Source organism: Asparagus officinalis, chromosome 10, assembly GCF_001876935.1.
Source record: "Asparagus officinalis chromosome 10, Aspof.V1, whole genome shotgun sequence".
Classification (NCBI taxonomy): domain Eukaryota; kingdom Viridiplantae; phylum Streptophyta; class Magnoliopsida; order Asparagales; family Asparagaceae; genus Asparagus; species Asparagus officinalis.
In genome coordinates, this window is record NC_033803.1 from 20437405 (window position 1) to 20459049 (window position 21645).

The 21645-nt window shown below is 37.9% G+C and overlaps 2 protein-coding genes and 1 long non-coding RNA gene across 3 annotated transcripts; all 3 read right to left on the reverse strand.

Moving 5' to 3' along the window:
- On the reverse strand, window positions 2026–2382 carry LOC109826157. The gene is made up of 3 exons (XR_002243209.1): window positions 2341–2382; window positions 2197–2257; window positions 2026–2104 (listed from the first exon to the last, which is right to left on the reverse strand). It is a non-coding gene; the product is annotated as an uncharacterized LOC109826157 (long non-coding RNA).
- On the reverse strand, window positions 2915–4096 carry LOC109826528 (protein MAIN-LIKE 2-like). The gene is made up of 5 exons (XM_020393559.1): window positions 4057–4096; window positions 3873–3961; window positions 3296–3798; window positions 2979–3213; window positions 2915–2938 (listed from the first exon to the last, which is right to left on the reverse strand). Exons 2-5 carry the CDS (start codon window positions 3948–3950, stop codon window positions 2915–2917), a joined length of 840 nt encoding a protein of 279 aa, XP_020249148.1. The 5' UTR covers window positions 3951–3961; window positions 4057–4096.
- Window positions 4067–5296, reverse strand: LOC109826529. The gene has a single exon (XM_020393560.1). It carries the CDS (start codon window positions 5294–5296, stop codon window positions 4067–4069), a length of 1230 nt encoding a protein of 409 aa, XP_020249149.1.

The window sequence follows — 21645 nt, forward strand, 5'->3', positions numbered from 1 at the left end:
AAGCTTCTTTCCTGCAATGTGAAAACATCGATAAATATTCCATAAGGATCACATGTTATTCACTTAATGGTGAACAAACACAAGTTTTTTTTTTCTTTTCTTCTTTTGTTGTTGTTGTTTTTTTTTTTGCATATTCAAATTATTTTCTATAAGACAAATATAACTTGCCATAAATTCCTCTAAGAAACTAACCACAAGGCAATGTTAATCGCCATTTTTTAATAAGAAGCGGTAGTAAGATTTTTTTTTTTTTTTTTTTTTGTGATAGACAAGAATATACGTACAGTTGTCAGGTATACAAAACATAAAAGGTTATTTGCAGATGCACCCTCGTACGATGGGGTGTAGCTACTTATTATTGGTTTAAATGTCTGCCAACACTGACTTTCCAGCAGTGGGGTTTTCTAAATCTCAGAAAATGAAGGTCAAATGGAGGAGGGGTAGTTTGGAAGCAAGGAAGCCCAATAACAAGGTGGAGAAAGGATTGCCCAGCTAACTGCTCCACACGCGCGGCCGCAGCCCTGCTGTATATCAAGAGGAGAGGTGAACCAAATAAACCAAAGACTCCAAAACCAAACTTACTCCTTGAACATTTTCAACTCCAGATATAACTCCTATGTTTTTTGAACTCCAAGTACTCATCTCTCCCTGAGCAATTAATTACTTCTTGTATATATCACTATATGATAATAACATGCATTTATTAAAATACTTAGCAAGCTACAGACTTTAGAGTATTAATGTTAGTGTAGAAGTCGAGAGGAAAAGACAAATTTATCTCTTTGTAGGGTATCAAGAAACTTGAGGTATAGAGGACATACTTTCACTTTCTACGATCTGCCGTACAATTTCTCATATCCACCTTCGGAAAAGAAGATCCAGGTTATCCAGCAAACAACAAGTACTACGATCCAGCAAACTGCAACAGGTATAGGCGGCAACGGGGCAGGTAATGCAGGTGGAGCTGGAGCTGCAGCAGGTCCAGGAAGACGGCATGGTAGAATATGCTTTAATCTGTTGCTCCTATAATTTTTCCAAAAGAAGTACTGTCGACGATGAGCCAATTCCTATAAACATAAGAAAAGACATTAAGAATGGCGGACAAATTTTCAAAATCAACCATTTTCGAAATTTAAATAGCAAAATCGACCTCTTCGAAATTTATTCAGCAAAACCGACCATTTTCTTCTGAAAAGGGTCGGTTTTACTGCGGAAAAATTTTTACGACATACACGGGACTGCTAGTCCCGTGTATTTCGTGGCAGTTTCGAATAACACGGGACTAGCAGTCCCGTGTTTTTTGCAGAGACTAACATCTCTACAAAAATAAAGTGCACGGGACTGCTAGTCCCGTGCACTTCCTGGGCGCAATGAAATGCACGGGACTAGCAGTCCCGTGCATTTCCTGCACATTCACAACTATGCATGCATTTCTGCTACGGGATAATTCCCTGTACAAACTCATATTTCAAATGCAATAATCATAAATTACACCATTGCATAAACACATATATCAATTCCATGTACAAACTCATATGTCAATTCCCTGTATAAACACATATCAAATCTAAAAATCATAAAATACACCACAAACTTACGAATCCAAATCCAACAAATCACGCCACAAACTTACGAATCCAAATCCAACAAATCACGCCACAAACCCACTTACAAATCTAATAAGTCACACCACAATCTCAGCTACAAATCCAAAAACCATCTATTGTCCCGAAATACGTTTGTAATGTACATATCAAAATAGGATTGTAATTTATATAACAATACCGATTAGCTTATATACATCCAAGAACTCTTCTCCTCCTCCTTTGTCTTCGGCCTCCTCTATCCCGACCTTCGATGAGTTCATGATCCGGTTGCGTTTGTGGTTGTGACGGTCCAGCTCCATCGTCAACACGTTAGGAAGGCCCAGCTTCATTGTCGTTTCTGCGCCGTCCTCGTCTGTGTCGTTGTTGACGTGTGTATACTAATTGCGCTACTTCTCGTCCATCATGAATGTCTTCATGAGTTCGATGTAAGGCTTGGTGAAGCCTCTGCATTATCGACTGATATATTGATGCATGTTTCTGTGCTTCGGAATATGTACCTGCGAGAGATAATTCAAAAAAATCTGAAATGCAAAAATTACTTTAAAATTCAAATTACAATATGTAAATTTTATATTTAATTCTATATTACCTGCTCGAGCAAATTCCAAGCCACTATTTGCAATGGTTTGAACATCATCTATTGTTGATACCTGCAAATTTTTAAAAAAACATAATTTAGCAATATTGAAAAATTCTAATAAAATGAACTTAAAATAAATTTGAAAATACTTACTAATTCTCTCTCATCTATACCCCGAGGCACATATCCTCTTTGGAACTCAATCGGGGACGTGGTCGCATGGAGTATCCATCTTCTAGTTATCCTCCAATACCAAGTGTAGTAATCTGATTCCTGGGGAGTTGGCTCGATTTGCTCAACAATATAAAAATGTCTATCATTCCATCTGTGTATATAATTTTAATGCTCAGTTGCCCAGTCCTTTTGTTGGCCTCCTTTCTTCGCCTTCCTCTCTATTTTTTCAACAAATTGCGGAACATGTTGTGCAAGACCAAATTGTCGAAGCACGCGGTCCGGTACATATATTTCTACTATCTCAAAACATATTAGAGGAACTCTGGCTCTCCATATAACTGGGTATTCTGTGCATATCGGGGGTAGATGATCGAGAAATGGGGTGTAGGGCTCTCATTCCATCTACAGAGTATTACATATAATTGTTGCATATCATTAAAACAAAAGTTGATATATAGAAGAAAAAACTCGTTTTTATAGAAATGATACCTGAAAAATCTTCATGCGGTCAAGCTCATTTCGGTAGAAATCTAACTGTCTCGCCGAGGTCTCATCAAAACATTTTTGGACATTCCATCTGTGTTAGTTTCAAAATTCAGTACCAAATGAATAACTACAATTATTCTACTATCTCGAAACATATTAGAGGAACTCTGGCTCTCCATATAACTGGGTATTCTGTGCATATCGGGCGTAGATGATCGAGAAATGGGGTGTAAGCTGAGACACCCTTTGAGGTCACTATTTTTCATGAATGCAACCTTAGACATCTCTCTATATAGGTACGCCAAAACCGCACTACCCCACGATAACGCACCACATGTGTCCAAGTCCCCGATAAGTGGTAACCACCTAGCATTTTCACAACATTGACTCTGTTATCAAAATAAGCTAAATCAACAGACATAATTGTAAATACTGATAAAAATGATACCTGGCATGCACTTTATCTTTACTCGAATCTGGAAATAATATTGAACCGATCATGTGCATAATGTATGCACGTGCATGTTGCTTAATCAATATTGGCGGCGCATCAAAAGGCAACGGCACCGAGAAGGTATTTTTTAGCCACTTCAACTTAATATTTCCTCCAGGCATTGACTCTGGAGCTACACCTAACAACTCCTCACACTTGTCCGGCCAAAAATGTCTATCACTGCCGGTAACGCACGGACCATCTATGCGGAGACCAAGTATCATAGCTACATCCTGTAGCGTAATAGTAGACTCTCCCATTCGGAAGTGGAAAGTGTTGGTCTCCGGCCTCCACCTATCTATCAAAGCGGTGAGTAGGGGCCAATCGAGCCTCATCCAACGAAGCTTTGAACATGTCAAGAAGCCGGCCCGTCCTACAGCTGCTATTATGCGCTCATCCTCTAGATGCCAACGGCTATGGCTGAGGCTATGATCAACCATAACAATATCCGGGCCTCTCTATAAAGTAAATGAATATATAAGAATACAATATTATAAGAATGTAATATTGAAATTATAAGAAACTTAGTTACCTCTGTCAAGGATATAACATGTGAACGGTGTCGAGGCTGGTCATATAGGACCTCATCACTCGTCGGTCCAGGCTCCATGGTGTATATACCTACACATACAATTATAACATATCAATAACCGATCCATGACTAATTATATTGTCTACATTAAAATAAATCACAATTTGAATATGTCAATTATTACCAATTAATTGCTATCTATTGAGTCTAGCTGGACAACGAGGTCGAGTATGTCCCGGTTGTTTGCAAATACTACATTTTTTATGCTTGACAATTCCTTCTCGTCCTTGATCCATGGTTCCCCTAATTCGTACAGATCGTGGTCGACCTGCTTGTCTCTTGTATTGAGGTGGAATTAGTCGTGGTCCAGTATATTCGGGCCAATACCGACTATCATCGGGTGGATGAAAACTCTCACTGTATGTCTTTCGGTAATGAATTGTTGAATACCATGGTGAACAATACCGATTATATGGAATTCTCGCACCACCCAGCTGATTGGAGGAAGCCGCAAGAACATGTGCACAAGGTATTTTTTGAAGTTGTGGTATGTTACATGTGCAAGTGCAATCAACATCAAACAGTTTAACGGTGTAGATACCATCATAATCATGTACCTGCCATTCATTGTCATTGAATACAGTAATTTGACATAATCTTGCCGCCTCAATTCTTCTATGCAAAATAGACTCATTCTTTGGTGTGTAACGCGTTGTCCAGTCTACACCGTCCTCACGCCTTTTGTTGAAGTATGAGTTTAGCCTATAGAACGTTCTTGCAACCAATGATTGTATTGGCATAGCTCGTGCTCCTTTAAGAACGCCGTTAAAGCTCTCGGAGCAATTAGTTGTCATCATGCAAAACCGCACACCCTCATCCTTACATAATGCCCATCGATGCTCGAATTGAGGCTTCAAGTTATGTTCAATCCAATTATGTGCATCTAATGACAAAGACTTGATCTTCTCCCTACAATGTTCATACACTAATGTATCGGTTGCACACCCAGCTTGCCACAAAAGATTTTGCAAATTAATCTCACCGTGTTTTTTCTTAAAATTATCTCTTATATGCCTCAAACAATATCGATGGTGATGTGGTGCACCAAAACCCTCATGTAATGCCCTTATAATTCCTTTCATCCTATCTGAGATAAAAGTAATTAATCTGGGCGCACGGACACTAGGAATCCACTTGTATATAAGTTCAAAGAACCACTTCCAACTAGAAGTATCCTCTACCTCCACAACTGCAAATGCTAGAGGAAATAAACCGCCATTTGCATCTACACCGGTCGCCACAAGAAGCACGCCTTTGTACTTGCCATATAGATGTGTACCGTCAATGCTCAATAACGGACGACAAAAAGTGAAGCCCTTAATAGCCGGACCAAATGCCCAAAATACTCGAGTGAACCTCTCCATCCCCGGTGCAATCTCTTAAGACAGTATTTCATATTCAGTACCTGGATTATTTCGCTTGATAGCTTCAAGATACTATGGAAGTAATTCATAAGATTTTTCCCAATCTCCAAATATTTTCGACAACGCTTTCCTCCTTGCATCATATGCCTTATATTTAGATATCTTAATGCCCCGCATATCATATACCCTTTGAAATATCTGACTTGCATTTAGATCAAGTTCAGCTCTAACTTCAGGCATAATTAGCTTACATATATAAGAGGAAGATGCAGAATAATGATCGACGTCCACCGACGGATTGCAACATGTATGAAGCCCGCAATATCTAGATATTACAAATTGCCCATTTGTTGATTTCCTCACAGCGGCATTTAGCAACCAAGGACATTTCCTGTTTCTCTCATCTTGCTCATTTGCATGCTCTACTTCATTCTTCTCGTTGAAATAACATTTTACATAGTAGTTGGTTGTATTAGTTTTTACAGGCTTGAATTTGACCCGATTTTTGATAGACCATTCTCGCACCCAAAGATCAATGCTTCCTTGCTCTCGAATAGGTCCCCTTTTTTAAAAGTGAAGTCCTCAGGCCGTTGAAAGTTTGGACCAACATCAACAAATTCAGCTTGCGAAGTATTTATCCAATCTTCATTATGAAACTCGTCGGGCAACGGATCTTCAACTTCCACATAATCATTGTTAACATTAAATTGATCCATCCAACGAGAATCATCATCGATTCCAACTGCCACATGCATGCTATCAATTTGCACGTCTTCTTCTTCAATATCTTCTGAGTCATCATTTACTTCTTCTTCTACAATTGATCCGGCCGGTAGATCACCCGTAACATAGCCCGATGCGTCGTTAAATATAATACTTGACGTCCCACCAAGACAATGCCCACTTAAATGTTGTAGTTGACACCACGGCTCTTGACTTGGAGATGTCATAAAACCACTCGACTCATTGTCTAAGTCCATCATCCGAGAAAACTCTCCTTGTGGTCGTGAAACTTGGGCAAATTCTTGAATCGGATACTTCTCAATGAACAACTCAACTGACACTTGCTTCTCCACTAATTGTTTCATGTCATTCAATTCCTCATCGTCGGTAATCGCCACAGCAATAGTTCTACTCTCATTTACCGGACAATTGAAGAACACTTTAATTGCATAACATGCTTTATTAATTTTCGTAACTCTGTGTATTTCATTCATCATTCCATCAAAATTTAATGACTTGGATAGCATAAACATTTTCCTAGAACCTCCCTCATACATCGGCATACTATTCAATCCGACGCCGAGGCTCCCATTGAAGAAGCAAATAATGGGTATAGAGTTTGCCATCGAAGCTGAAAATCAACAGTCCATCATATGTAAATAATCTATTATAACTGTAAATATTAATCTTAATTTAAAGTCAAATTTAAAACCCTAATCTCAACTACAAAGCAAATAATGGCTAAATTCCCTAATCCCAAATCACATTATTCATGTCTAAACCCTAATCATATCTAAACCCTAATCACATTATTCATGTCTAAACCCTAATTCCCTAATCTCAACTAAATACATTCCCAAATTTCAACCTTAATCCCAAATCTCAACTAAATTCATTCCTCTCAACCATAATTCCCAAATCTCAACCCAAATCCATTCCCAAATCCGAAATTTCATGGCTAATCAAAATTTAAAAAAAACAAAATTTACCTTGGTCGCCGGCGGCGGTCGGAGCGAACTTGGTCGGCGGCGGCGGTGGTCGGAGGGTCCTTGGTCGGCGGCGGCGGTGGTCGGAGGTCCTTGGGCGGTGGTCGGTGTCGGCGTCGATGGGTTTGAGGAGTGGGTGAAAGAGGGGGGGGTGAAAAGGAGTGCCGTTCAAAGATTGAAGTCGGGGGTTTTTTACCACCGATCGCACGGGACTGTAGTCCCGTGTTATTCGAAACTGCCACGAAGTACACGGACTAGCAGTCCCGTGTATGTCCTAAAATTATTCTGCAGCAAAACGACCCTTTTCAAAACGAAAGGGTCGGTTTTGCTATTTAAATTTAAAGAGTGTCGCGTTTTGCTATTTAATTTTCCAAATTGGTTGATTTTGAAAATTTGTCCATATATTATACATTATATATGTATACAATACATTATATTATATACATATATGTATACATATACACATATACATTATATATATATATATATATGTATATTGTATATATATATATATATATATATATATATATTATATATATATATATACACATATAATCATATTATATTATATATAATATATTATATTTATATATATATATATATTATATCATATATATATATATAATTACACCATGTCTGTACAAAGGCAATAATGATCTGATAGAAGAAAATGTTCTGTTACATGCTCGAGGAAGTTTGTGATGTTGTTATATATATACAACAAGGCACACATTTTTTTCTTAGCATACTGCATTTGGAGAGGAATTGCAAGCTATGTTGCATGGGTACTTTTATTTGGAGCTATACACGTGTTGTACTCATACTGAACACCAAAACTACAATGGACACTCTTGGATATTTGCATGCACTACCTCAAATGTGTATTCAATATATAAGACATGTTAATTTAAAACACTCAACATATACTTTTTGGATGCATAGCCTACACTTTGCATTAAAATTTTAAAAGTCTTTAGACAAAAGCTGGGTTCGTTTCAACCCGTACCCAGTTTAAAACTATGTTTACAAAGGGTATTGTGGATATCAAGTTAAAAAAATGATAGTTTTCTAATTTACAGATCTATATTTTAATGTGGAATTAGAGGTCTTGTCAGGAGAGGGAGCTCTTAGAAAGAAGTAAGGACAATATTTCAAAAAGCCCTTTATTGTTGAAAAAAAGGAACGAACCGCCCTGGCTGTCGGGTAACAAAGTCTAGGCCCTTCATTTCATTACCTCTTCTATGTATTTGTCTTGCTGAGTGAGACTGACGTAGTGCGAACGTGGAGTAGTGCTCGCTCGTGCTTCTTCTAACCGAAATATATAAATGTTATAGGAATGTAATTAATTTCATAGCACGTGAAACAAAAAAATAATAATATTGATCTAATGTAAACTATTTTATTATAAATGTATACGTAGCAGTGTTCCCCTACCGCTGTTATATATTGGATAAAAGTAACTTGGTCAAGTACGACTGGAAGAGTGGGTGCTTTAAGGCCACTCATTTTAGGTAGAATCGCGAGTTACTTTTACATAACTGATGGAACAATATTTAGTTATCTACATACAATGAGAACCTGAAGGCAACGATGGGAGATATTGAGCTGTTTCGGCTGTTCTTTGTTCTCCCTCAGGCCTCAGTGAAGAATTTAAGTATACGTCGGTTGGGCAAGATGAAAAATTGGAATTTGCGAAGCTTTTCGAACGCCTGCCTATTCCTGTCAAAGAACGCGTGAAAGAATTAATCTACATGCCCTCTATGTATAGTACCCTCCTTTTCTTTTTCAGGGTAACCTTTTTAGTGACAGTTTTGTTATGCTGCTAATCTACATGGACTGCTAAAATTGATATAATTAATTGCCAACTTTAAACATATGGCTCCTAGTTTCTGAAGGACTTGGCACGTGAAAAAAGGAAAATTTCTGCTAGTAATATTGAAAATTAATTGAGGATTTTTATCCAGCTCGGCCTAAACTGCTAAGCCCTACTGTTAGTCTGTTATAGTTTAGTTGTATCAAACTAGCATATAGTTTGGAATTACTCAAATCATGCCATCTAGGTACATTCTATTTTTGCTATCATCTTTACTATTTTGGCAGAGTATCGGTCGTCCTTTACGAGCTTTTTTGAGATCGTTCTGAACAGGGCCGGGTTGGTCCAAATTGGATGAGAAGGTTCAGAGTGTGTGCAATTGACATTTTCTTAGCATCTGCATAATGACAATACTAAAATTAAAGCTTATATCATGCTTAACGGTAAATGACATAGTTGGATTAATGAAGGATTATTCATCTTTTTTTGCTCCATTCAGATAGTTTATCTCCACTTATCCCTATTTTTTAAATAGGAAAATACTTGCGCCAGTGATTTGGTCTGTTAGCGCAAGTGTCCCAAAAGTTACGTATCAACGACTTAAACCTTTGAGCCCTAAACCTCCCCAGTACTGGTGTTGAGGACTATACCTAACCCAATGGTTTGAACCCTTCGAGCTTGATTTTTCTACTTATTGTTTTAAAAGAAAGTAAGAAATCACTTGCTGCCTCAATGGTTTGAACCATTAGGGCTACAGTTACCCTCAATGGTTTTTGCGCCCTAGTGGTTCGTGTCATACTTTGCGCTAATTGTTACAACCTCAATGGTTTTTGTGCCCTAATGGCTCGTGTCATACTTTACCCTAATTGTTACAATCGTTGGGGCAGACTCTGTCATAGTGGAACTACCCACCTAGAGCCTCACTGGATTCTCCCCTACAAGTAGAGTAATTTTCAGTCGTCTATTGTTTTGTTCTTTTTTCTTGTAAAGGTTCTTCAAATACTTAATAACTGAAGGTTACATGTGCAGTTTTTAATTAATCTTGGTTGTGAAATTTGGGTTTACTTTTCTTTCCTGTAGTCATCATTAGTTATCAGGCCACTGTTTTTTTAGTATATACTGTTGGAGAAACTAGCAAAACAAATTATATACATAATATGGAGAAGAGAAGGGATGAAGAAGCAAAAGAGAACAAAACTTAATTCGCTATTGTTTTTTGCCCTTCTTGCAGGTACATGGAACCCACGTCCCGTATGAAGGCCAATAAAATTATATGATAAAGAATTCTATAATAGTACAAACTCCTAGAAGATGATGAAGACAAACCAAATTTTATTCCTTTGAACTACTAACTCTATATTTAAACTTACAAACTTAAAGAAAACCAAACTCTTATAAATAAAAATTTCTAAGGATAACTAACTCAAAACCTATTAGAATTAGGATTATCTTTCAACATCCCCTCTTAATCCTCTGTAAAGTCTTCATTCCTATTATGTACTTCAGCTTGACAAATGCTTCAAACCTCAAGGGTTTCATGAGGATGTCTGCAACTTGATCTTCAGACTTACAATAAACCAACACGATCTCGTTTTTCTTAATATTGTCTCATAGAAAGTAGTAACGACTATGAATATGTTTGCCCCTCCCATGAATGACTGGATTCTTCAAAATCAATTGTGTAATATTGTCAACATACATCTTTGTAGGATCTTCAACTTGAACATGAATTTGACTTAGCACATTATGCAATCAAATTGCTTGACACGTGCTCAATGTCGCTGCTACATACTCTGCTTCAAAAGTTAAGAGGGCAATAATAGACTACTTCGACGACTAAGAAAATGCGATGGAGTCAAAATTAAAAATATAGCCAGAAGTGCTTTTATGATCATCATGATCTCCACTCCAATAACTATCAGAATAGCCTACAATACCATAATTGTTAGGTGAAGAATAAAACAAATCATGCTCATAAATTCTCTTTATGTATCGCATAATTCTCTTTGTAACTGTAGATGAGATTAGTAAGGGCCACATATCTACTGATTAGACCAACTCCATAAGCTATATCTAGCCTTGTACATGTGAGATATCTCAAACTCCCACCAATTGGCTTGAAATAAGTAGGATCAACTTGCGCATTACCTTCTCGAGATAATTTAGTACCAACCTTCACAAAAATTCTAACATGCTCGCAATCAAACGTATAAAACCTCTTCAACAATTCTTCATAATACCTCTTTTAACATATAAAAATTCCATCATCACCTTGAATCTCTCTTATACCGATAAACTAAGACATCAAGCCAAGTGTCTGTTAGCCCTTATGTTTTGATGATGTTTTACAACCATCATTATCGGTACTAATTACTTATTGAGTGATAATACAGTTAATATATATATCAAGCATGTTAGTACCACAAATGGAGGATTGGATGGAATATGCGCTACAACAATGATATCCAAAGGAGGAGGAGGCATAGTGATGAAGCAACGTTTAATCAAGAACACCAAATTCAATTAGAAGCTTCATCCAACTCAAGCTATATCAAGACTCAAGAATTGTATTCTCGTGAGGATATTAGCTAATTTTTATTTTCTCTCTAGTGCTAGAATGTAGGCAAAGAGTTATTGATTTCACTTGAAGCTATTGGGATATCACACACATGTTTTCATATTTACATTTTTAAGCGTATTTCACATAATACTATTTTTCACAAGTATGATGACCTATTTACAAAATTCCTTTTTCAAACAATTTGTTTTTAGTATTAAAAATATTTTATAAAGTTTCATAATTTTCAGAAGTCAAATGAATATTTTAAAAATATTTTAAATGAGTCATAAGTCAGTTTTTTAATGTATCAAACCGCGAACCGCGGTCGACCGCCACGGTCGACCGCACCTGAGTTCATTCGTCAGTGGGCAGCAGAGACTTTCACAGTCGACCGTCACGGTCGACTGTGAGCTCGAGAATTCCCACGGTCGATCGTCACGGTCGACCGCAGAACTCTCTGGAAGTTTACTCAGTTTTTGAGCTGCCTCGCGGTCGACTGTGAAAAAGTCACGATCGACCGCCGATTATTTTAAACGGTCATCTGGTATAGTTTTTCAGCGCCGATTTCATACGATCTCAGCGCAGTTTTGTTTCCAGGTTTTGGGGGATTGGGTATGGGTTCAAACAGCTGTGATTTTCTATTTAAACCTATACTCTTCTTCTTCCTCAGTGTCCCAGCTCTTTCAAAATATTTTAGAGAACGTTTTTACAGAGCTCAATTTTCAAACATGTTTCTTTCTGAGTTTTTGTGTTTCACATCTCAGCTTTAGTGTGATCTTCTCTTTGCCATAGGGACATTGTAAAGAGAGGGTTTTTACACCATTTTTACTTTTTGAGAGCTTGATCTTATAGAGATCAATTGTGTGGGAGTGTGATCTAGTGAGATCAACTGTGTAGTGTGAGATCGTGAGGGGATCGCTGTGTAAAAGAAGTTCCGGCTTCCAAACCGTGTTGTGTAGTGGATTTCTCCTCGAGAGTGGGGAGCGGGGACGTAGGTCAGCGGACCGAACCTCATTAACACATCACGCGTCACAGGATAACGATTCCTAACTCTATCTCCTCTATATTGATTGCTTTTGGATATTGTGTTTTTCTTGTCTTAATTTATTACACAATTATAGCCTTGTGACCCTAATCACCCCCCTCTAGGGTCCAACAGTGTCATCTCAAATTCATTCATCATTGACTTCTTAAAGTCTTCAACCACACTAATATCATTACTAGTAAAAATCAAGTTATCAACATAAAGATATAATAGTAGTATATCACAAGAGTTGTTTGTCTTGACATATAAGACATGCTCATAGGGGCACTTCTGAAATCTACTTTCCTTGAAAGAAATAATCAATTCTTTTGTTCTATGCTCCCGGTACCTGCTTAAGCAGGTACAAAGCTTTCTTCAACCTATATACTTTATGCTAGCATCCTTTCTTCATAAATCTAGATGGTTGCTTCACGAAAACTTCTTCTTTAAATGACCCATTAAGAAAAGCTGATTTTGTTAGGTTTCGTGTTTTGATGATGGTCTACAAACCCCATTATTGGTACTAATTACTTGTCAAGTGATCCTACACAAGATATGTTTATCAAGCAACATAGTGTCATGTAAAGGAGGATGGATGGATTTGCATCTTAACTATGATATTCATAGAGGTGGAGGCAAGTTGATGAAGAAGCCTTAAATGCTCAAAGATCTATTCAAGAAAATATCTAATCAAGAAGAGCTTTCAAGTATATATTCAAGAAAAGCTTTATCAATAATAAAACTTAGCAAATATCGATATTCAAGCATTATATACATTTATAAGTGATATTTGTATTTTTAATTCTCTCTAGATCATATTGCAGGCAACAAATAAAGCTGATAACTCTTAAAGAATTAGGGGATTATACACACACACACTTCAAAGTTCGTCTTTGTCAAAATCTTCAAAAACCATTTTCAACCAAAGTTCGTTCGAAGAAAATACTTTATATCCTTAGTATATTATAGCTCAAAGTATTTTCCAAAGATTCACAATTTTTGAAGCTATTTTACAATTTAAAACGAATTTGGAAAATCAACTTTTCAATACTTTAGATATCTGTCAGACAATTTGCCTCTATTCACTCGACTGATATACTGATCGGTCGATCGGCATTGTTTTTCTTTTTCCTATAGTTGGTCTCTGATTAGTCGACCGGTATACCTATCAGTTGACCGATAGTGTTTTTTATTTTCCCACAAATGGTCTATGGACGGTCGACTAATATACTGATCCGCCGACTGGTTGTGTTCTGGTTTTGATCTACTATCGTCTGGTCAGCCGACTGGTTTATCTATCAGTGGACCAGTCGTGGTTTTTCCCAATAACAACTAGTTTGGTCCGAATCCGGTTTTTAAGGGATTTGATTTGATTTTAGGATTTTTTTGGAAAACGATTTTGAGAAGATTTGAACTAATTTGAAGCATATATGATATGATTTGGTTAAGAGGTGTAGGTGTAAATTTTGATCTCACGAAAATAGAGAACTTCGTTTGTATTAATAAGAATGGCTTATTACAAACTAATTAATCGAAATTACAACAGAAGCAAAGGGAATGCCCTCCTTGTTTAAATGTGGGGACTTTCGATAGCTACAGGATGCTTCACTCGATTCTCGTGCTGAGTCTGCTTCCCTTGGACGGTTCGATCGAGGTTGCTGGAGAGCTTCAGTACGCAGTAGAAGCTCAGGTTGATGGAGTTCGAGTCTCCGAGTTCGGCGGCGATCAGGGCCCAAAACTGGGAGAAGATGCTTCAGTGCAAAGGTTATGCAAAGAGCTTGTCGTCGACCCGATTGGGAGTCGAGAGCTAGTGGTTCAGTTAGCTGATTCAACTCTGAGTGAATCGCTGAACGGCTAAAACAGCTGAACCTCTTCTTCGTGGCTAGAAGAAAAGCTGAACCTCTTCTTCGTGACTGGAAGAAGTTCTTAAGTAGTGGAGAGACGGCGTGGTCACTCCTTGAATCATGGGATATGACCATGTACTGTTGAGAGATGTCTTGCCGCCCATCAGTACTACGAACGGTCATTCGAGGGGTTGTGCTTCACGTTATGTCCCGTAGGAGTGGAAAGGCCCCTCCTCGTATGTGAGGTAGCGACTGTCCACTACTCGAGTGGATTTGGCCAGCCTACTATGCGCCGACGGATCTAGATCTTGACTTGGACTGGTAAGATGAGTTGCATTTATGAGCACATAGGTTGATTTGGCGTCTGTCCGATCACTTGTACTCTGAGCGGTTGCTCGATGGGCCTGGATGTAAAACCCCGTAAATTTGAATATTTTATGATAAATAATGATAAATATGTCATATGGTAAAAAATAATATATTTTGATGTTTGAATATGATAAGAATTGATTTGAGATTAATTTAATGTATATTTGTGAAAATATGAGTGCAAATGCACAAAACATATGATAAGAATTGATTTGAGATTAATTTAATGTATATTTGTGAAAATATGAGTGCAAATGCACAAAACATGCACAAAGGCCAAAAGAGTGAAAATCTGGGAATAATGACCAGTTATGAGTTTTTATGTTTTACATACCGATTCAGTTAGAATTTGGAAAAGTATAAAACATCAAAGTTGTAGGACTCTTCAACAGCTTTCCAACAAGTCTTAGATCACCTCATTCTGAGGTCGGATGAGAAAGTTATAACTAAAATATAGAAGGTTATTTTCCTAGTCAGACTAGGTTTCCTGGTTCGGGTCTAACAGGTTTGTTTCGGGTTTACCTCTATAAATACCTATATTTTTCACAAAAAATTCCTTTTTTTTATCATATCTAAGAATCCTAACAACTACCAAAACCCCATAAACCATATTTTGAATTTTTGAAGAAGATTGGAGGCTTTCAAGTTGGGTTTTTGTTGATTTATTTTTGGCTTTTGGAGTGGAGATCTCCTTCGACGTTGCTTCTAACAAGTTTTCCTACAACCCCAGGCAAGTATCATCTCTACTAATCCCCCTCTTAGTTTTTAAAATATTTTTAAAGAGTTTTTAATGATTTTTATAGAGCCTAATCAATTAATTTGTGTATAAAAATTGGATCTTTTGTATATATGTATAAAGACTAGGTCTTTTCATATTAAAGAGATTAAGCACGAATTTATAGAAGTATTTTAAGATCTAAAAATAATTTAAAATATTGTTTATCTGAATTTAGATGTCTTATTCTTCATTTTAAAGTTTCGTGCATAATTGAAGGTTTACATATGATTTCTTGTGTAAATAATCATGCTTGTTATGTTCTGCTGAAAATCTGCTGCACATATATACTATTGAATTAGAAATTTTAAATAACAAATAAAATACAAATTGAACCAAACTAATGCCAATTGAAAGATATGTGAATATAGTTTTCAAAATAGAAAACCATACCTAAAGATAGTTTTCCTAGAGAAAGATCTACTCAATTTACTGATGATATATTCTGCAGAAAATCTGCTACACATATAAAATGTTTAACTAGAAATTAGAAACATCATATGAACTCCAAACTGAACCATATTAGTGTCAAATGATAGCTATGTGAGTATAGTTTCCAAAACGAAAAACTATTCTTAAAAAGAGTTTGTCTAGAGAAAGATATTTTTAAATTACTAATGATATGTTCTGCAGAAAACTGCAGATGTGCTGATTTGAAATAAATTGATATATTACGTAAATGTTTCTTGAGTTTCGCTCTTGTTTGTTATTTTTGAGAGAGTTTCTCGATCTTGTACTGTTATATTAAAATGATTAAGAGTTGTTTAATACCTAGGATGATGGTGGACTTCAGATGTGGACACGCACATCAAGATTTGTGCATGTATGCTATATTATGATAGATTGACACACTTTTGACACGAGTTAAATTGATAAACACATATGAATAATGATGTTCTATACGTATCTGGAAATAAGAAGATGGAACCTGTTTGTCGTAGAACGATTGAGTAAGAGTATTACAATAGTATCGTTATTACATGTATCCGGAATAGGAAAATTATAAACCCTATTGCCGCAAAACGATTGAGTAAGAGTATTACAACAGTATCGTTATTATATGTATCCGAAATAGGAAAATAATAAACCCTATTGCCTTAGAGCGATTGAGTAACGAGCATTATAAAAGTATCGCTATAGTACAAGATAATGCACACATAGATAATTGATCAGTTGTAAGTTTTACTTCCCAAATAGATTGCCCGCGAGTAGGGTATTTCCTTTGAGAATTTGATACACCTATTATGGACGGCAGATATATTTGTTTTAGCTTAGTTGGTATCCTCTTATATTAGAGCAGGTCACTCGGACGTAATTCGAGATGAGATGAATATTCTTTATGTTGAAGATTGGAGTATTTATCATTGATTTTTTGTTTTTCATTCATAGAGGGTTATATGAATGATTTGATATATGTATGTACTGACTCTATTTTCTTATATACTCATACCCCTTCCCCTGGGGAGAGGTAGTGATGATCTCGCTAGCGCTTTGATGCTCGTTGTTTCTCCCCTTTCATGTTGCGAGTCTGGCGCACGGAGAGTCGCAGGTTGATGGGACTTCTTAGTTGTCCATTTAGTTACTTATCATATTTTGTAGTTATTGTAGAACTCCACATGTAGTTGATAAATTTTAGAATCTAGATTGGTATTTTGTTTTATAAAGTTGAGAGCTATTGTGAGACTTTATTTATGTGACTCATTGTATTTGAGATTCAGTTCAGACTCAGAGATATGTCTATTTTATTCCAGTTAGGCTCATTATTGATTTTTCTTATGCTTCTTTTGTGTATATCCAGTGTTGTCCTATTTCTATTTTTACCTGTCTGTACCTTCACTTATTTATTGTTTCCACTAGAAAAATAGTGATTGTGATGGTGAAACTTGTCATAGCATGGTGGTTGGTGCTTGGCAGTTTGACAATCCGGGTTTTACCTGGGACTGCAGCCTTGTGTGAACCCCGGGGCATCACATTGGAGTATTGTGCTCTCGCCTCTCAGGTCATAGGAGGTGAGAAAGTGGGTACCCAATACTCAAGTGGGTTTGGATAGCTTGCCGAATGCTGGCGGATCTAGCTCTTGACTCGGACGGGCGAGGTGAACTGCATTTATGAGTGTTCAGGTTGATTTGGCACCTGTCCGATCACTCGTACTGTGAGCGACCACTCGACGGTCCTGGAGTACTGTGCCTTCTCCTTTCAGGTCAAGAGAGATGGGAAAGCCCACCCCAGTACGTAGGGTAGCGGATACCCAGCTATACTGGCGACCTTGAGGTTTGCAAGCGGATCCGACTTTAGACTCGGTCAGGCGAGTTGTAAAAAGGTGAATTTCTGTTATTTAGTCGATCTTGACTCGTGCGGGCGAACCGATCATTCAGGCGAACCTGTGACTAAATAGACACGAGTGCGTTTGACGACCGCGTGGCTTAGGCCCGTGCTGGCGAATTGTGTGGGCGACTTTTCCTTGTAGGCGAATTTCTTGCAAGTTTACAGAGGTATTTTTTACCGTCTACAAGACCCCCTTCAAAGTTTTCAGACCTAAACCGGCTTGCGTGTGGTCTGAAATACTATGAATAAATAAGTTACTGGCGAAACAAGTGCATTTGGTTTCCCTTTAGGATTTTTAGCAAACCGTCAGCTATCAACGGGTTTGATACGCCTTTACCGATTACCATTTGAATCGGGCTAGCCATACTATTCCCCTCAGTATGATGAGTTGTTGAGTAGTTTCTCTTAGGCTTAATGCTAAGATTTCTGCTTTAATCCTTAGCCGTCTAAGGCGTGGGCTTAAAAAAGGTCATTCCATTAGCGTTATTCGTAACTTGCCTTTAACAGCGAATGAGTCGTCCAGGCGAAATTCATCTTTGGAGGCCAAATTTCGTATGACTCGCGGGGTTAAGCCAAGCTTTTGCAGGCGAGACCCTTCTTTTGGCCGGAACTAGATTCAGTGTGAGTGAGCTACGTGTCTGCCGATGGGGCTTCGTGCTTTCCAGCTAAGGTGGCGTGGTTCTGTCATGTCGCGTCCATTGTGATTCAACAATCTGACGTCAGCTTCGTGTGTCTCGTTTGAATCGTGGCCGTGGTTTTCGAATCCAACCGTCGGATACAGCCATCGATTTGGCTTGGGTTCCAGGTTTCGACCGGCCTGTTTCCCGCTTCGGCGGTTCCTTCGGAATGTTAGGGGCCATCTGGGTCGTTGATTTCGATCGTGGTCACGTCTCTCGTCCGCCAGCGTTTCGCCTTTTGAGAGAAATTGTGGCCACGTAAGCAACTCCGCCTTTACATAGGTTGTTCCCTTCCTTTGAGAGCTACCGTGCTCAAGAATCTTGAAAATTTTCTAAAGAGAGAGAGTTCCCGCTTTATACCCCAATGGCGCCAAAATCTAAGAAGTGCGTTGTGAAGGGAGGAGGTCCTGGACGCTATTCCGACCGCCTCGCTGCCGGTGCGCCCGCCAGCGTGCCTGAGACGCACTTGGCTAAGTCAAGGGGTTTGTCTGACGACCTTGTGTTGGTTACAGATGTCGGGTTGGGAGGATGAGTATCGTTCGCCCTACTTGGTGGATTCTGTCGTCTTTTGGCAGCTTCCCTGATTTGGGGTAAAGTCGACCCTTTTTAGGCGGATTTTACATTTATTCGTAGAGGACGATCTCTGTCTCTACAGGCGAAATTAACCTTTCTTGGGTGAAGGCGAACTCGTTTTTGATAGGCGAGTTTGACTTTTCTTTGGTAAAGGAGAATATCATTTATACAGGTAAATCTCGTTTTCATTAAGTGGATTTTACTTTCTAACAGGCGAATTCGCCCGCCTTGGCTTGATAGGCGGATTTACCCCTAGGGCGGACTTTGTCCTGATTCTTTGGTTCTTTCTTGCAGCGACCTTTTCCGACGAAGCCCTTCCGCAGGGCGGGGCCGTCGGTCTTGCCGGAAGTGCAATTCACCGCTGATAAGCCGGACGACCTGATAAGGAGAGTCACCGACGGCCATCCTCTGACGTTACGTGAGCTGACTACCGACGCGGTGCTGACAGACGAAGCCAGGACGGAGTTACAAAAGCCCTAGTTTTTGTTAGGTGATTCTACGACTGATCCTTCCGCCCTGTTGATCAAGGAGAGCTGGTGGTTCCGCGTGGTGGACGGGATCCACTATTATCTTCGCAGCATGCCGAGAGGGTTTTCGATCATCGAGTTGCGGTCTGTAATGACCATGAATTTTAATACTAGTTAAAATAATTTTTTGGTATTTTAAAATATTTAATTATTATTTTTAAAATAGTATTTGTATTTTTCTTGATTTTCTATAATTCTCTATGATTTAAAAATCTGATTATATATTTATTTAAATGATTTGGATATTTTTAAATTTATTTTGTGCGATAAAAATTTCTATAATTAATTTGTTGTGTTATCGGTATTATTACATAATATTTTAAATAATATATTGTAATATTAATATTATTACAAATTATTTTATATAATACATGGTATTATTAATTATGTGTTTTTTTGGTATAACTTTTTGTATTATTTCTATTGTTACATATTATCTGTCGAATTAGTATAACTAGTACGTTTTACTGTGTACGTAATTGTCCCATAATTATTTGATTTTAAATTTAAGTAAATATATTTTATTTATTAATTATTCTTGTTTAATTGTATAATATGTGTATGTTTTGACTATTTCGTTTTATCTGTTGTAATAGCATAACATGTACGTTTTTCATTGTAGATAATTATTATGTAATTAGTTTAATTTTTAAGTACCTAAAATCATTTATTTTAATTATTTTATACCTAGACCCTAACACTAAAATTCTTTATATATATATATAGTATATATATATATATTATATATAGTATATAATATATTATATATATTATTATATAGTATATAGTATATATATATATATATATATATATATATATATTTATATACTTGTAATTATTTATTTATTCTATTTATTTTTTGTTCATTTCTTTTTCCTCTCTCATGTGTTTTCAACGCAACGCCCCCCTAACATATTCCCTTCTTCCTCTCTCTCGTCTCACCGAATCCAAGACCCTGCACCGCCTGACCGCCGCCGTCCGACCATGGCTAAGCCCTCCACCTCGTCAGTCGTGACCCCCACGCCCGCCGTCCGCACCACCTCGCGCTCCGACCACCTCACCCCCTTTTCTCATCAAACCACCGCTCGACCACTGCACCAGCTCCGCTCCACCAACCACCGCTCCCGGCCTTGCGCCATCGTCGCCTCTCCCTACCTCGCCAACTACCACAACTAGCCCTATCAAACCCCTTCTCGACCACACCTCCGCTGGCCTCTACCTGCGTCCGCCACCTGAACCATCCCGTGCGCCGCCGCCTTGGGCTGCTGTCGCTGTCCTCCCCCGTCCTCATCATACCCGTACAAATCGTGTCGACTCCCCAAGCTCGCCCGTGACCACCAGCCTCACCGCCTTATCGCCTGAACCTCCGACGTGCTCCACAACGGCAGCCAACAAGCCCCGACAGCGCCTTCTCTGTCTCCCTGCTCAGAATCCTGAAGCGCCCGCATCACACTCAGACCCGACCCACATGCCTGAACGTCGTCACAATCAGCCCCGACCCGAAGGCCTCGCCGCTGCCCGACGCCGACTGCGTTCGTCGCCCACGTGCCACACGTGTCAGCTCCGTCGCACTCATCAGCAGTCGATTCGATCGACAGAACCCGAGGCAAGATCTCACATCTCCATATTTTTCTCGCTTTACAAATATTATTAATTAAATAATATAATTAGATATAATAATGTCGGTCATGCGCATATTGTGAATATTTGATGTAGAATGTTGATAAATAGTATTAGATAATATTTTAGAAATAATAATGAGATATTTTATGGTAATTATGTCGGAGAATTTAACGAGCATGAAATGATGAGTATATGTGTTGTAAATAGATTTTGCGAGACATTAATAATTTTGTATATTTATATCTAAATATTTTCAGACATGAAATGACAAGTTATGAGTTAAAATTAGAATTTATGAAATTTTATCGAAAAGAAATTAATTAAGGGAAATTTATAAAATAGAAAAATATTACTTTTTATGCAGAAAGGAATTAATTTATATATTACATAAATATTTGTATTTTAAATTAATTATTATGAGAAATAGTTTTAAAGAATAACTTTGGAAAAAGAATATTTTTATTTATGATAGTGCGACTGATTATCGTAGAGCGTGACATTTCATGTGCAAAACGACATCAGTTTCTAGT